The 15866-nt window shown below is 47.7% G+C and overlaps 1 protein-coding gene across 1 annotated transcript in view; it reads right to left on the bottom strand.

The window, feature by feature from the left end:
* GRTP1 (growth hormone regulated TBC protein 1) overlaps positions 1–14616 on the bottom strand; it is a 29451-nt gene extending 14835 nt beyond the window's left edge. Inside the window, exons 1-4 of the mRNA XM_081128969.1 lie at positions 14465–14616; positions 13843–13994; positions 5995–6153; positions 1578–1702 (exon numbers count right to left, since the gene is read on the bottom strand). Of these exons, the coding sequence (XP_080985095.1) occupies positions 1578–1702; positions 5995–6153; positions 13843–13994; positions 14465–14511 (483 nt within the window). The 5' untranslated portion in view covers positions 14512–14616. The remainder of the gene's footprint in view (positions 1–1577; positions 1703–5994; positions 6154–13842; positions 13995–14464) is intronic.
* Between the last annotated feature and the right edge of the window lie 1250 nt (positions 14617–15866).

Here is a 15866-nt window from a genome sequence, read left to right as displayed (position 1 = left end):
ATAATCTTAGGACAATTTCTCAGCCATCCGCTTCCCCATCTCCAAAAGGCAGAGACCTTGTTTCAGGGCAAGTTAATGACAGTAATAAAAGCTGAGAATGGCAGGGATTCTGTCTGGGAAGAATTGGCCCTTCCCAGCTTCATCCTTTTTAAGGCACTGCCTCCAGGCAACAGAGCAATGTAAAAACACAACCTGAGGAATTATTCAGGTGAATATGAGTAGCAACTCTGATGCTTCTTTGCTGCTGGTCGTTTGAAAAGGATCTGCCTCCCTCCTTCTCCCATTTCCCCAGTTCCTCTCTGAGCCCGGAGCCAGGTCACATGCTGACCACGCAGAAATGCAAATTGCCAAAGCAACCCCGCTGCACAACCGTTTGTTCAAACCTTATTAAGGACCCAAACGCTCCTGGCAACCCGGCCTGTATGACCAGCGTCTGCAGCCCTGGCCCCTGACTGTTAAGGTATAAACTTCCCATCAGGACGGGTCTACTCACCCTCCTCTCAGCAAACCTTTAGACAAGCCTCAGGCCCCAGGAGCATGAGACGCACGCAGCCGCAAAGGCAGGGAAAGCCACTCTCTGCGACAGCCGTGGGGTCCTGCTCGCAGCCATGGCGACAAGCAGCATTCCTGGTAACAGGAAGCGGGCAGCTCCTGCCAACACCCTGCCTGGCACACCGCGCTGGGGCCTCACAGGCCTCTGGTGAGCTCAGAGACATAACCGGCGGCACCCACAGAGGGCACAGCTGCTGCTGCTAACTCAGGCTCGTCTTGCTTCCCCAGTTAGAGTAAGAGTGTCCCTCTGATACACTCCAGACTGAGACTGGTTCAGGGAGAAACGAGAAATGATTCTTCCCCACCTCACGTGTGCTTCATACAGTGAATCCAAAACAAGACGGCAGAGTGGCAGGTGGTGAGGCATACCATTAGGTGTTTCTTTTAAAAAATATGTCTATTGATTTCAGAGAGAGGAAGGGACAGGGAGAGAGAGACAGAAACATCAATGATGAGAGAGTCATTGATCGGCTGCCTCCTGCACGTCCCCCATCGGGGGATCAAGCCCACAACCCAGGCATGTGCCTCTACTGGGAATTGAACCCCAATCTCCTGGATCCTAGGTTGATGCTCAACAGCTGAGCCACGCTGGCCGGGCATACCATTACTTTTAATTGCAGGGATGACTGACTTCCAAAAATAACCTCAAAGGAACATCCCCACACCACCCTCCGACACACACATGCACACACACACAAGTACACACAATATGCACTGAGGCAATAAGATGCTGTTTGTCCACTTTGTGTTCTAGAAAATACAGTTCACTTAAGTTACTTCCCACCTGCTTCCCGGCTTTCCCCCTTCACCTCCTCTCACTGCAGCGTGATACCAAAGGAAATCATTACACACAGGTTTCGCTGCTTTTGTAACCGGGAAATGTTTAAAGTCACAGCTTGTGCAGGCGCTATGCCTTAGGGAGTTTATGAACTAGATTGATAAAGAATACTTAACATACACCTGAAGATTGTCCCTGTTTTAAAGTCTGTAGGGTGTCAATCATCTTCACCCTCCTGGGGGCTTACCTGGCAGTACCCCACACCTTGGTTGTGGTGCCCGTAGGCCAGCAGCACATTGTACAGGGTCTTCTGTAGACAGGGATCTGCACTCTTGTGAAATTTTACATTGTCTGGGAAGGTCCTGTTCATATCTGCAGAGAAATTAATGACACAGGATTATTCAAAAGGTGAAAACAGAAGATGGTCTGTGAGGTATCAAACCCTACCTGGTGAGGTGCTGGGCTCTGTCTCCGGTTTAAGGAGTGGAGTAAACCCTGGCTATGCATTTGAATCACGCAGAAAAGCCTGGCTGAAAGAATATTTAAACAAAATGGTGTATATACATACAATGAAATATTATTCAGCCTTAAAAAGGAAGGAAATTCTGACACATGCTACAACATGGATGAACCTTGAGGACATGCCGCTCAGTGAAATAAACCAGTTACACAAAGACAAATACCTATGATTCCACTTATACCAGGTACTTAGAGTCATCAAATTCCTAGAGACAAAGAGAATGGTGGAGCCCGGCCAGCATGGTTCAGTGGTTGAGTGTTGCCCTATGAACCAGAAGGTCATGTTTTTTTGTGTGTTTTTTAATATATCTATATTGTTGAGTATATTACAGGTGTCCCATTTCTTCCCCCCAATTGACCCCCTCCACTTTGCTCCCACCCCCTCCCCAGGCTTCACCCCGTTATTAACTGTGTCCATGGGTTATGCATATATGCATATAACTTCTTTGGTTAATCTCTTCTCACCCTCCACCCCCCTTCCCTCTTCCCTCTGAAATATGATCATGTGTTGCATGAGTCAGTGTCTCTGGATCTATTTAGTTTGTCAGATACTTTTGTTCATTAGCTTCTTCTTAAAGAAGACCCTTCAACTTTTCCTGTAGTGCTGGTCTGGTGGTGATGAACTCCTTTAGCTTTTTCTTATCTGTGAAGCTCTTTATTTGACCTTCAATTCTAAATGATAGCTTAGCTGGGTAGAGCAATGTTGGTTGTAGTTCCATGTTTTTCATCACTTTGACTATTTCTTGCCACTCCCTTCTGGCCTGCAAAGTTTTTGTTGAGAAATCAGCTGACAGTCGTATGGGTACTCCCTTGTAGGTCACTAACTGCTTTTCTTTTGCTGCTTTTAAGATTTTCTCTTTGTCTTTAACCTTTGGCATTTTAATTATGATGTGTCTTGCTGTGGGCCTCTTTGGGTTCCTCTTGTTTGGGACCCTCTGTGCTTCCTGGACTTGTAAGTCTATTTCTTTCCCCAGGTAGGGGAAGTTTTCTGTAATTATTTTTTCAAATAGGTTTTCAATTTCTTGATCTCTTTCTTCCCCTTCTGGCACCCCAATAATACGAATGTTGGGCCTCTTGAAGTTGTCCCAGAGGCTCCTTATGCTATCTTCATATTTTTGGATTCTTTTTTTTTTTTTTGCTCTTCTGGTTGGGTGTTTTTTGTTTCCTCATGTTCCAAATTGCTCATTTGATTCTTAGTGTCCTCTACTCTACTGTTGATTCCACGTAAATTATTCATTTCAGTTCCTGTAGCCTTCATTTCAAATTGGTACTTTATGATGTTATCGATTTTCTCAGTTATTTCCCTAATAGTCTGCTTAAACATCCTTATAAACAAAATTCTGAACTCTGTATCTGTTAGCTTGCTTGGATCTATTTCATTTAGTTCCTCTTCTAGAGGTTTCTTCTGTTCTTTCCTTTGTGACATGTTTCTTTGCCTCCACATTTTGGCTGCTTCCAGGTGTTTGTTTCTATGTATTAGGTAGAGCTGCTATGTCTCCTGGAATTTGTAGTAGTAGGTATCCTGTAGGGTCCAGTGGCTCAGCCTCCCCAGTCACCTGAGCTGGGCCTTCTAGGTGCTCCCCTGTGTGGGCTGTGTGCACTGTCCTGTTATAGTTGAGCCTTGGTTGCTGTTGGCATCCCTGGGAGGAATTGGCCCCCAGGCCAATCAGCTGTGAGGACCAGCTGCAACTACAGCCAAAGAGCTGCTGTGCTGGAGACACCCCTATGGAGCAGGATTTACTTCAGGGGAGCTTTGGTGTTCACCAAGTGTGCCCCTTGAGTGTGTCACTCATGGATGTGGTAGGGTTGTAATCCAGCTTGGTCAAGTCTGACCACCAGGTGCACTGTCTCTGGGGCCTCCGGGGAGATGCAAAGTTAGCCTCTGCCAGTGCCTGGCCCAGGGCCACCCAGCATGAGCTACACAGCAAACTGTAGTTGGCTGCTACTTGTGCTGGGCTTGGCTTTGCCCAGGAGAGGCCAAGCTATGAGCCAATGCAGGCTGCCGCTAGTGCCAGGCCTGAGGCCACTTATCAAGCTGTATGGGGCCCGATGCTGCTTGTTTGAGAGATTTCAGGAAAGTCCTAAGCTTGGGGCTCGGGAGGTCACTTGGACAGAAAAGCCCCTGGAAATGGCCCGGATGAGCTGCAGGTGGGGAGGGGCGGGGCCTCCGGGAATCACGGGGCGGGGCCAAAGGTGCGAGTCAGGTGCTGGCGATTCAAACATGGCGCCTGCCTGCCGGCTGTGTGCGGGGAGGACTTGCAATGGAGCGATGGTCTCCGCCAGCCCTTCTGCCTGGGAGGAAGCCGCCCTCCACCTCTCGCCCAGATTTCAGACAGGTTAGTTCCCCCCTGAGTGTCCCAGGTCCTTTCAAGCTGCTGCCCAGCGCTGGGCTAAGAGGGAGCGCGTCCGAGTGAGTCCATGCGCGGGCCCTTTAAGAGGAGCTGCTGGGGCTCCCGCACCCTCCTCGACCCTCAGCCACAGTCCCCGCTGGTTTCACAGCCCGGAGCTGTGGGGACGTCTCTTCCCGGCCCTGGAGCCCTGGTCTAGGGGCCTGCTGTGGGGCTGGGACCCCTCCCTCCTCCTCGAAACCACTGCCGAGATCGGCACTGGGTGTGTCTCCAATTCAGCCCTGATCCGCCTGCGTCTCCGCCCCTCCTACTGGTCTCGGTGCTTCTTCAGTTCCCTGGTTGTAGGGCTTCTGTTCAGCCAGGTTTCAGGAGGTTCTGAGTGATGGTTGTTCTGTATTTTAGTTGTAATTCTGATGTGGTTGCAGGAGGCGGCGGGTGCAGCTGCTACCTACGCCCCCATCTTGTTTCTCCAGGAGGTCACATTTCTATTCCTGGTCAGGGCACATGCCTGGGTTTCAGGCTCAATCCCCAGCAGGGGGCGTGCAGGGGGCAGCCGATCAATGATTCTGTCATCATTGATGTTTCTCTCCCTCTCCATTCCTCTCTCTGAAATCAATAAAAAAAAAAAGTAATATAAAGTAGAATGGTGGATGCCAGGTACTGGGGGACAGGAAGCTGGTGTTTAATAGGAACAGAGTTTCAGTTTGAGAAGATAAAATGGTAAATTTTATATTATGCATATTTTACCACAATAAAAAAATATTTATCCAAAAACGCTGGCACTAAACAGAGCCCCTAAATTCATTTTTCAAACAAAACAGCAACATTCTATTTTATTTACTGTGCTCAGCCTCCCTTGGACCTAAGATCTCTTCCCAAACTGACTAAGCATTTCTGACCATGCTGAGTGATGTCCCCAGGCTGTGCCTGCAAAGCCAGCAACAGCTTCTGTTCGGAGCCCTTTGGCCCTGGTTTGCTGTGCAATCAGGATGCAGCTGGAGGGTTCAGCACCCCCACTGGTTCCAACCCTGGGCATAGGAGACCCCGAGGACTGACGGACCCCCATTCCTTATGTTGGGGACACACCATTCTCTCACTGTCACAAGTCAACACAACCTCTCAGTACTTGAAAGTAATTGAATTTTTTAAATGAACTAATTGTGTTTAAATCTGTAGTTCTCAGAAACGGTTAAAATCAGAAAGGCAGATGTATTTCCTTAAAATCTAATTATTCGGTTTAGGTTAAACAATTTTTTTTTTTTTAGCACTTTGAACTTCTAAGAGCCAGGGAGCCTATGTAACTATTGAGAAAATTGGAGGGAAAAGAGATTAGAGGCCAAAAATATCAGCATCCCTAGACAATTATTAGAGTTTGGCACAAAGAAAGAAAATTCTGGTGTGTTTTCATACATGTGTAGCTATATCTGTGAGTCCCATGTGCTCCTTCAGGCACAAATCCCTTACAGTGATCATCTGATTGTACTACCATTGCCTGCTCAGCGGCTTTCTCACTCTCCTTGAGGTCTTCTTCATGGAAGAAATCTGGTCTTTCCACAACCACTTTCCTTACCAGCTAGCCAGGGGCTCAAATATTTGCTGAATAAACTAAAGACATTGTTCTACCCTCATGAACGCTCAAAATGAAATCAGTTGGTGTATCTTTAACAATGTTTTGTTCCTTCGTCAACATCATGACTTCAAAGACTTTAAGTGCAAGCCCAATTTGGGGGATAATTCCCGCTCCTCCTCCTCCTGCCTGGGCCACCATGCACCCAAGGGATGGAAGCCGTGGGTCACCTGTCCTGATGGCCTCCTCCAGGCTGTCATTCCTCTCTCCCTGGAGAAGTCGGTGGTAATAGCCGGGGTTCCTCTCCATCTGGGCCTGGGCGCCACTCACCCCCATCCAGACGCGGGCCCTGTGCTCGAGCGGAACACCTTTCCGGATGTAGCGCTTCACTGAAACCAAGAGAAGGGGCAGCTTCAGAAAGGCAGACAAGCATTTCCCAAGGTCAGAAACCTCAGAGGGGCCTTTGAGCAAATGGTACTCTTTTCAATACCTTTGGCTCGCCAGTTCTCTTCTTAAATCAAACATTAAAAAGGTGCAAAACTTCATACATCTCCACCTAAATGTACCTGGTACATATACTCTCCCTCCCAAACTGAGATAGAGTCATCAAATTCCTAGAGACATAAAGTAGAATGGTGGAGCCCAACCCGGGCTTCCATCCCTTGGGATCATCCACCGAAAGCCAAAGAAAATTTAAGAAACCCTCTTTGCCAATTTAAGTGCACATTGGAGGATCATGCCTCAGCAAGAACATCTCCATACTCAGTCTATTTATACTGTTATGGGAACATGAAAAGCATAAGCTTTGTTTTATTTTTAAGCCTATCAAAGACACTAATAATTCAGTCTGCTCTCCCTCCCAAACTGAGCACAATCAGGCAGGAGGCTGCAATAACCCGATACTTCTTCACTGTCCAGACAGGGGCTTTGAGGTCCATCCTCTGGTGCTCCCTCGCCACCCACCACGCAAACTGCGCCAGACGCCACGAGTGTGAAGACAGTAAGCCACAGGCCCAGCCCCAAGCCCCTGCTTGGGAGCAGCTTGGGCCAGGAATAATCACTGTGACCCAGGGACTTCACAAGGAAGGAAATGCCAGGAAAGCTGGAGGGACAGAAGTCACATTAAGTGAAGGGACATGAAGCAGGAAGAGACCCTCAGATGGTCCTGGGAGCTAAAGTAGAGCCACAAGGGCAGGGACAGACCCAGAGACCCTAGTATGCCAGATTCAGATGGACTGTCCTCCTGGAGGTGATGGTGAAATAGCGGGGACGAGGTCACATGGGTGTTCTGGAAAGCCCTCTGGGGGCCAAGACCAGTCAGAGGACAGCTGAGAACAGCAGCTCTCCAAGCCGTGAGCTTGTGTGAAGCACCCGGCTGGGAGCAATGTGCTTCAGCTGCAGATGCCCTTGTCCTGTTTTCAGCAAATCTCTGTAAGTTGAGAACTACTGCATTTGGGAGGAATATTTTTATTGAAAATAAATATGTGAGAAGGTAATCAGTAATTTTATAATGACTATAGAAACATATAGGAAAATAAGCCAAAAACCATGAGTGACCTCAATTAATTTCAATAATTTATCATGAAATGGAAAAGATTTGTAAGATTAACATTCAGATTAATTACAGCAAGCCCAGCAGTGCTATGTTACACTTTTAATGACCTGAATTTAATCCCCCAAACAGTTCATTTTCAAAGAAAATATTCAGTTTTGTTTTCCTTTGATATTATATTATAAACACCATTATGTTTTTTTAAAATATATCTTTATTGATTTCAGAGAGAGGAAAGGAGAAGGAGCGAGAGAGATAGAAACAATGATGAGAGGGTCACTGATAGGCTGCCTCCTGCTTGCCCCCGACTGGGGACTGAGCCCACAACCCAGGCATATGCCCTGACCGGGAATCGAACCACGATCTCCTGGATACTAGGTCAACGCTCAACCGCCGAGCCACGCCTGGCCGGGCATGTCACCATTATTTTAAGAGAAACCACACTTCAGGTAAAAATAAAAGCTAATGCAATTAGTGAAATTCCACAAGCTGCCATAAAAAGAAAAAAAAAATCTAACTGTATTTAACAGAAAAAAATTATAGCAATAACATTCTAGGTTATAGTCAGGAAAAGCACTATTGATAAATCCTTAAACTCAAACTCCAAGGTGACCCACAGCTGATGATATCTGTGCCTGAGCGCTTTGAAATGGAAGCTCCCAGAGGCCAAGCCTCCTGCACCTGCCCACTCCAGAAGGGCATGTGGGGGCAGTAAATGCACACTAAATATTTGCATAATGATGGGGAATGACAAGGGAAGACCCAGAAGAGGGAAAGAACAGACTCTAAGATCATCCACCAAAAGCCAAAGAAAATTTAAGAAACCCTCTTTGCCAATTTAGGTGCACATTGGAGGATCACGCCTCAGCAAGAACATCTCCATACTCAGTCTATTTATACTGTATGGGAACATGAAAAGCATAAGCTTTGTTTTACTTTTAAGTCTATCAAAGACGCTAATAATTCAGTCTGACCTTCCCTCCAATTTAGTATGATTTATACTGAAGTTTGGCTCTGGGTCTCACGACCCCTTGGAGGACAACGTAACCAGGAACACCCTGAAAGAGTTGTTAATCATTCTCTGCTGACCAGCAAGGGGAAGGGTCAGTCCCAAAGCAGGTGGGGTCTATTCTTAGATGGTAGCCAAAGGACAGGACATGCAAAAATCAATGGTAGTTCTGCACACTAACAACAAGCAACTGAAATGAAAATATTGAAAACAGTATAACTTACAATAGCATCAAAAATAAAAAGAGAAGTACTGTGGCATAAACCTAACAAAATATCTGCATATATATTTTGAGAAGTCAGAGAAGACCTAAATAAGTGGAGAGCTATACCATATATCCCATGTTCATGGACTGGAAGACTCAATATTGTTAAGATGTCAGTTCTTCCCAAATTGATCTATAAATTCAATGTAATGCTTATTAATGTTCCATTAGTTGACAATGACAAGCTATTCTAAAATTTATGTGGAAAGGCAAAGGAACTAGAAGAACCAAAACAATTTTGAAATGAAATTGGAGGAGTCACACTATCTGATTTTAAGGCTTACCATGGACTTACAATAAACAACACTGTGTGGTATTAGTGAAAGGATATATACATTGATTAATGGAATATAAGAAAAAATTCAGAAAGACCCACATAAATAGAATTGTTTTTTGACAAAGTTGCAAAGGAAATTCAATGCAGATATAGAATAGTCTTTCCAACAAAGAATGGCTAAAATAAAAAATACCAAAATATTATGTGCTGGAAAGAATGTGACCCAGCAGGTACTCTCATTCATTGATGGTGGAAGAGCAAAATTGCACACCCACTTTGGAGAAACAGTTTGCGATTTCTTACAAATTAAACATACAGTTACCATATGACCCAGGATTCTCACTCCTAGGTATTTTCCCAAGAGAAATGAAAACTTAAGTTCATGCAAAATATGTGCCTGTCCACATATATTGTAGGTGAATATTTATAATACTGGCTTTACACATCCCAAATGTCTTTTGACTGATGAACAGATAAAAAAATAAATTGTAGTACACCATACAATGAAATATTGCTCAGCATTATAGAATAAACTACTGATACATCCAAGATCATGGATGCATCTTAAATACATTGATAATTGAAAGAAGCTGGACTCCAAAGGCTACAAGGTATGTGATCCCATTTACAGGACATCTTCTGATGGCTGAACTACAGGAATGGAGAGATCAGGGATAGCCTGAGGTGGGGATGGGGACTGCCCACAAAGGGGTAGCAGAAGGGAATTCTGAAGGTGATGAACTGCTTTGAATCCTGCTTGTGGTGAGGTTATGTGACTTTATGGGTTTTTTTCAACTCATAAAATAATACATCAATAAGAGTGAATTTCACTATAAATTCTAAAAAGTAATATTAAAATATAAAATAAAATAAGGGAAAGCGCAAAATAGTTAAACCCCTCACTGTGGAGTTAGACATTGGCTCTATTGTGACTTCCTAGCCCCAAATCTTGAGCAGGTCTCAGTTTTCTCATCCATAAAATAGAAATAGAGCATTCACCCTAGTACCAGAAATATAGTCAGAGCTCAAGTTGGAGAACAAATGCTTTTGCTACTTTTTGATGTTTGTTATCTGAATTTGCAATATTTCTTCAGCAAAGAATGAAAATAGTTTACTTGGCCTCAGAGACCGACACTTTCCCAAGGGCAGGGCTCACCCACAGGTCATTGCTGACGTTTGTAGAAGAACAAAATATAAAGGAAAAACAGTGAGAAAATTTTTTAAAAAAAGAAGCTGGACCCCAGAGAATTAACTTCCAACTGTGTGCCCTAACAAAGTTAAGCAAATTTCCAGGGTTTTTTGTATTTGTCTTTAAAAATATGTTTTTGTAATTTATTTCTAATTTAGATGGTGCTGATTTTCTAAGCCACTAGGAGGGAGATCTAGAGGAAGCAAATGGCCACGATGCTTTTTCCCTTGTGGAGTCCCTTCACATCAAGATGGGAAGTAAACAGAATTAGCATAGGAGCTAGGTCAAGGTAGGACTAAGTTTGTTGAACCTGATCTTCAAGGTTGAGGGAGGAAGAGCAAGCTATCTTAAGGGGTCCTATTGGATATTTGCTGTAGGCAAAGAAAAAGAAAAATATTCATCATATCCACAAATAGCATAATCAAGCAGCATAAGTTATCTGAACATATGCTGACTGTCAAGATTTGTAGATACTTGTGTTATTGGAGACCTTAAGACAGGCAATACAGATGAAAATCTTCCCCAAAGAAAAAAAACACAGTAGGACCAAAAGAGCAAGATAAGGTGAAAAAACAGGATCAAAGGGAGATTTCAAGGTGTGCCTGCCAACATTCAAGGATGGGCTTCCAAGGCTGAGCTCCTTGGTCACTGCAGGACCAAAATCCCTTACCGTGTCATCTCTTCCCCGAGTGATGTATCTCAGTACACTACAGTCAGCCTAGAATACACAGCAGGGAAAAACTCGGTTCCCATTTCTGGATAACTTGTCCAGTCGTGTTTATGCCGGATAGCTACTCTCTAACTGCTTCCCTGACTGTCACACCCGGAAAATACACGGAGCTCCACGAGCAACACCCTGGATCACAGAACAGAGCGAGGCCACACCACACACTCTCGCTGAACTAATCTGTGTCCTCATTTCCTGAAACAATATCAGGCCACTAGGCGCTCCAGTTCACCCTGACACTGACTCCCATCCCCCAGGCTGAAGGCTCACCAGGAATCGAATATATTTGCTCTTGAACCTGCTATCCAATGATACCTGTTACCATAACCACACAGTTCCACTAACATTATAAAAATCAAATAAATATTAAAGCAAGAAAGGAAGAATTGTTATTTCAATAAAAACCAAGCTGAATTTTTAGAAAGAGTTGAAAGAGACAGGTGCTCGAAGCAAAAGCAAAACAGAATCTTTGAGTCGCGTGTAAGACAATTGCAAGATGGGGGAAAGAATTAACCTCCGGGAGGAGTCTGTATTCGGACTGCTTTTATTCCTGCTCTACTTAGAAAAAACCCCAATGCTGGAAAACAGAGGTGATGAATTGAGAGAGTGGTTTCCACAGGAAAGATACAAAATTTATGTTAGTGGACCCACTCTATTCAAAGGAAAGGAGATGATAGGATAGAATCAAATGACAAAATCAAAGATGGCAGAATGAGTATGTGACTGTGTTTTGTGTAAAAACAAAAGGTTTATGCAACACACATACAACTTATAGTGATTCTCTGCTTTAACTGACCTCTGGGTCAGTAGTCCAGAGTTAATCATGTTAGACGGGAGGCCTTCTCCTGCAATATAAGCAGACTGCAGCCCTGGCTGGTGTGGCTCAGTGGGTTGAGCGTCAGCTTGTATACCGAATGGTCACCAGTTTGATTCCCAGTCAGGGCACATACCCAGGTTGTGGGTTTGACCCCCATTCAGGGTGCGTATATGAGGCAACTGATCGATGTTTCTCTCTCTCTCTCTCCCCCTCTCTTCCTCTCCAAAATCAGTAAAAATCTATTTTTTAAAAAAAGCAAACTGTAGACCCATGGGTGTGGTTGCAGGATTTGTACACGTGAGTGCATGCACGTGCACATGTGTGTGCACGCCCTGTTCCTGGGGGAGACATAAGGACAGTCACCAGTGGTCACCTTTGTAGGGGTCTGGCGCAGGAGAAAACCTTAATGTCACTTTACATCTTTTAGTATCATTAAGGCATTTTACATGCACATAAATTATGTTTATTTTAAAATATTTGTTTGTAACTTTTTTTAAACAAAAAGACCAGTCAACTTTTAAGAATAAATCAGAAGAAAAAATTAAAGGCAGATGTCCTGCTGTAAACACATTAACACTCAGGGGCCACGCAGAGATGGACATGTTTCATCAGTGCATGTTTCATGTAGGATGGTACTCAGGATGTTATTAGCTTCAAGGGTCTGAAAAGAGACAAACGACCAACTTTAACGTCCCTTCGAGTGGATTTTGTGAAATGCTTGTTTACCTGAATTTGTTTGTTTAGTCCTCACCTGAGGACATGCTTAGGGAGAGGGGGAGAGAGAAACATAAATCAACTGCCTTATGTACGTGCCCCGACTGGGGATGGCACCCAAAACCCAGGTATGTGCCCCGACCGGGAATCGAACCAGCAACCTTTCAGTGCATAGGACGACGCTCAACCAACTGAGCCATTCCAGCCGAGCTACCTGAGTTTTTACTAAGCACCCCCATCAGTAATAGCCTTGAGGAGGGAGGGCTGTCCGGTGTCCTAGGACAGCCTCCTGATCCCTGCCTTATGGGACAGCAAGGTCCCAGATCCACCTGTCTACACCCAACCCTCTCAGTTGACTCCATAAATATTTCTCAAGCAACTACTTTGGACCCTATTTTAACTGCTTTAAAAGCAAACAGTGATCTCTTCACCCCCTTGCTCAAAAGCCTTTTACAGCTGGCTTCTGTCTGCCTGGTCCATGTGATGATGTGTGGCTACATGCGGCCCCATGCAGGGTCCCTGGCTCCATCTCTGGCCCTTTTTAAGCACATGCCTAATACTCAGGTCACACAGCTCTGTTCCTTGCAGCTAACCCCTGTCCTCACCCCTTAATTGTCATTAATGTCCTATTTCAGGAAACCCCTACACGCCTCTCTGCCCCATTTATCTGAGTTCCCTTAACTACCACGAAGGGGCACACTCTTACCAACACCCTTCTACCTACCCAGCAGGTACCAACTAAACACTTCATTTATTCATCTAACAAATACTGAAGCAATTATCCTGGCCAATCCCTGCTAGCAGAGAAGGTTATTTGATTCCAGCAGGGAAAACAAATGATAAAATAAATCAGATCTGCACTAGACAGTGAGAAGAAAATAAGCAGAGAAGGGGTAAAAAGCATGTGGATGTGTAGATGTGTGGTGTGCCATTCCAGAGAGGAGCTAATGGAAGTGGCATTCCAGTCAACACCAGAAAAAGATGAAGCACAGGTAGCGAGGTTGGGAGGGGCTTGGGAAGAACCCCAAGGAGAGGCAGGTGCAAACTGGAGGTGTGCTGAAGGAACAGAGAAGAGGCCCAAGGGAGGAGGCACCAGGCCTAGAGTGAGGGAGGGAAGATGCTGGGGTGGGAGAACAGGTGAGAAGGAGCTGGGTAAAGGAAGCAGGGAGGGCTTTGTCACAGGCCTGGACAAGTGGAGTGCCCTGGCCAATCTCATTTTGAAAACCAGGAAACCAATTTTCTTCTGGAAAGCAAGCAGGCCCATCTCAAAGGAAAGAAAGGACTTCCCTGTACCTTGAAAGTGCAAGTTCTAGCTGAATTCAAAGCTTCAAGCCTCAACTTGGAGCTTACCTAGGACACAGACCTGCCTTGTAACTTCCCAATCTCTGGATCCCTAGGAAAGATGCCAGACTCAAGCAGCCTCCTTGGGTTAGGGGTCTAAGGAATCCTGAACCGCTCTCCTCCCAAGAGCATTTGTCAGCCAGTGACCTGTTTGTCAAGTGGGTGTTGGATCAAGTTCCAAACTCACCTGTCATACTTTTCTGGACACTACTACTTCCCTTTAGAAGTTTAGACCATTTTATTGCTCTTCTAGTGAGTATCACCAGATAGGTGGAAAAAAATTCTTCATAAGCTGCATAATCAAAATCTTCAGGCCTTTCAAACCCATACGGATCAATCCTGCAATACAAAAAGAAAAACCCTAGAGCCCCAGAATAAAGTTCTGCATGCATGTGGCTGGCCGAGCACAGAGCCGCCGGGCCCTGCCCAGGGTCCTGCCCCAAGGTCCTCCCAGGGTCCTCTCCCAAGCCCCCACCCGCGGGTCCCCCTCCCCCCGGGTCCCCTCCCCCCGTCCCCCTTCTCGCCTCCCCTCCGTGTGGGGGCGGGGGCAGGTCCTGCGCCGCGACCAACTGCGAGGGGGGGGCGTGCCCTGGACCCTCCCCCCGGACGCAGAAAGGAACGGTGCACCAAGAGCAGCGGGGACGCACCCCTGCCCAGGGACGTGCAAGCGCCGGCACCCCCACCGCCGCACCGTCCCACTTCCCGCACCCCCAAATCCCGCCCCAACCCATTCCGCATCTTTCAATCCCGCACCCTCATCCCCGCACCCCCAGGCTGGTCAAGGGGGATCCGGGCCCCTGCGCACCCACCTGGGTACCCGGTCCCGAGCCGCCTGCGCGCGCTCCGCGGGCTCCATGCAGGGGAGGGGGGTAGCCGCCCAGAAGCGCCCAGACGTCGGCAGGGTGGGGGTGCCAGGCCCGCCTACATGGACTCTGGGCAGCTGGAGTCCTTCCACAGCCCCCGGCGCGGGGAGGCGGTGCTAGGAGTGGGGGAGGGGCGGGGCGGTGCTGGGGGCGGTGCCAGGGCGGGGGCGGGGGGGGGGGGAAGGGCGGTGCTGGAAAGAGGGGCAGGGGGAGAGGGGAGGGGAGACAGTGCTGGGGGAGGGGTGCGGTGAGCAATGTTGGAATTCAGCCGCGGCCCAGGAGGAAGGCTGGGTGGGGCGGCTGGGGCCCGGGAACGAGGCGGAGGGGGCGCGGGGTTGCACCTGCTCCCGGGCCCCTGCGCGGGGCGTAGCGGTTGGCTGCTGGCGCCCGGAGCCTGGGAGCGCTGCTAGCCCCCTCTTCCCCCCCTGCCCCCCCTCCCCCCGCCTCGCAGGCCTGAGGGAAAAGGCGCTGTGAGCTACAGAATCGAGGGACCGAGTGCAGGGTGGGAGGATGGGAGGGGGGAACGGGGAGAGGGGGGGTTACTGAGGGGACGGGGTGGGGGCGCCCTGGCGGGATGAGGGCTCCCAAGGAACTGGATGAGGGTGCCGGGGGAGCTGGATGGGGGGGCGCAGAGCAGGATGGGGGCTCAGGGGCGGGATGGGGGGCCCTGCCGTGGAGGGGTGTGTGCGCTGGCCCTCCGGGCTACAGGACTAGGGGGATGGAGAGATGGCAGAGCCAGCGGCAAGATCCAGCGGCCCGGGGCCACGCGGCGCTGGCTGGACCGGCGGCGGCCGTCCTCCCAACCTCCAGGCCTCTGAGGCCCAGAGTAACGGCTGGAGGAGACAATCCAGTGTGGATTCTTCCAAGGTTCCTTCAAACCTCAGTGCCCAGCAGGTCCAAAGGCCAGAGTTCTGACATGTGGCCCCTTTTTCACTTGCCTTATGCATAAAAAGCAATTCTTATTTTTTTATTTGCTCTCCTTCAGCCTACAATTCAGACCTTAGGACCTCTCCTGTCCCTTCCTGTCTCCCCAAACGGACCTTCCCGGCCCCCTTCTCCACCTAACCCCAACTGCTGCCAGCGGGCCTAGGAGAACTGCAACTGCAGGGAGCCAGGTGTCAGAAGAACTGGCTGGCCCTGGCTAGTACAGCCCTGCAGGTGGAGGAATGTGCTGCACCCTGTAGGACTGCCATCTGGGGTGACTTGGGGTTAACAGCTCAGGCATCTGCACCACTCCCCAAATGGCAGACACAGGGGCTCCCTCCTCTGGCTGCCTCCTCCCTAAAGCTGTGTCCAGAATCTCAGGAGCATGAGTCAACTCTCAGTACTCTCCCCAAATGATCAGGCA

The sequence above is a fragment of the Miniopterus schreibersii genome, assembly GCF_964146895.1.
Source record: "Miniopterus schreibersii genome assembly, chromosome: 2".
Classification (NCBI taxonomy): Eukaryota; Metazoa; Chordata; class Mammalia; order Chiroptera; family Miniopteridae; genus Miniopterus; species Miniopterus schreibersii.
The sequence above is the reverse complement of the archived record's forward strand: the minus strand, read 5'-3'. Positions and strand labels throughout refer to the sequence as shown.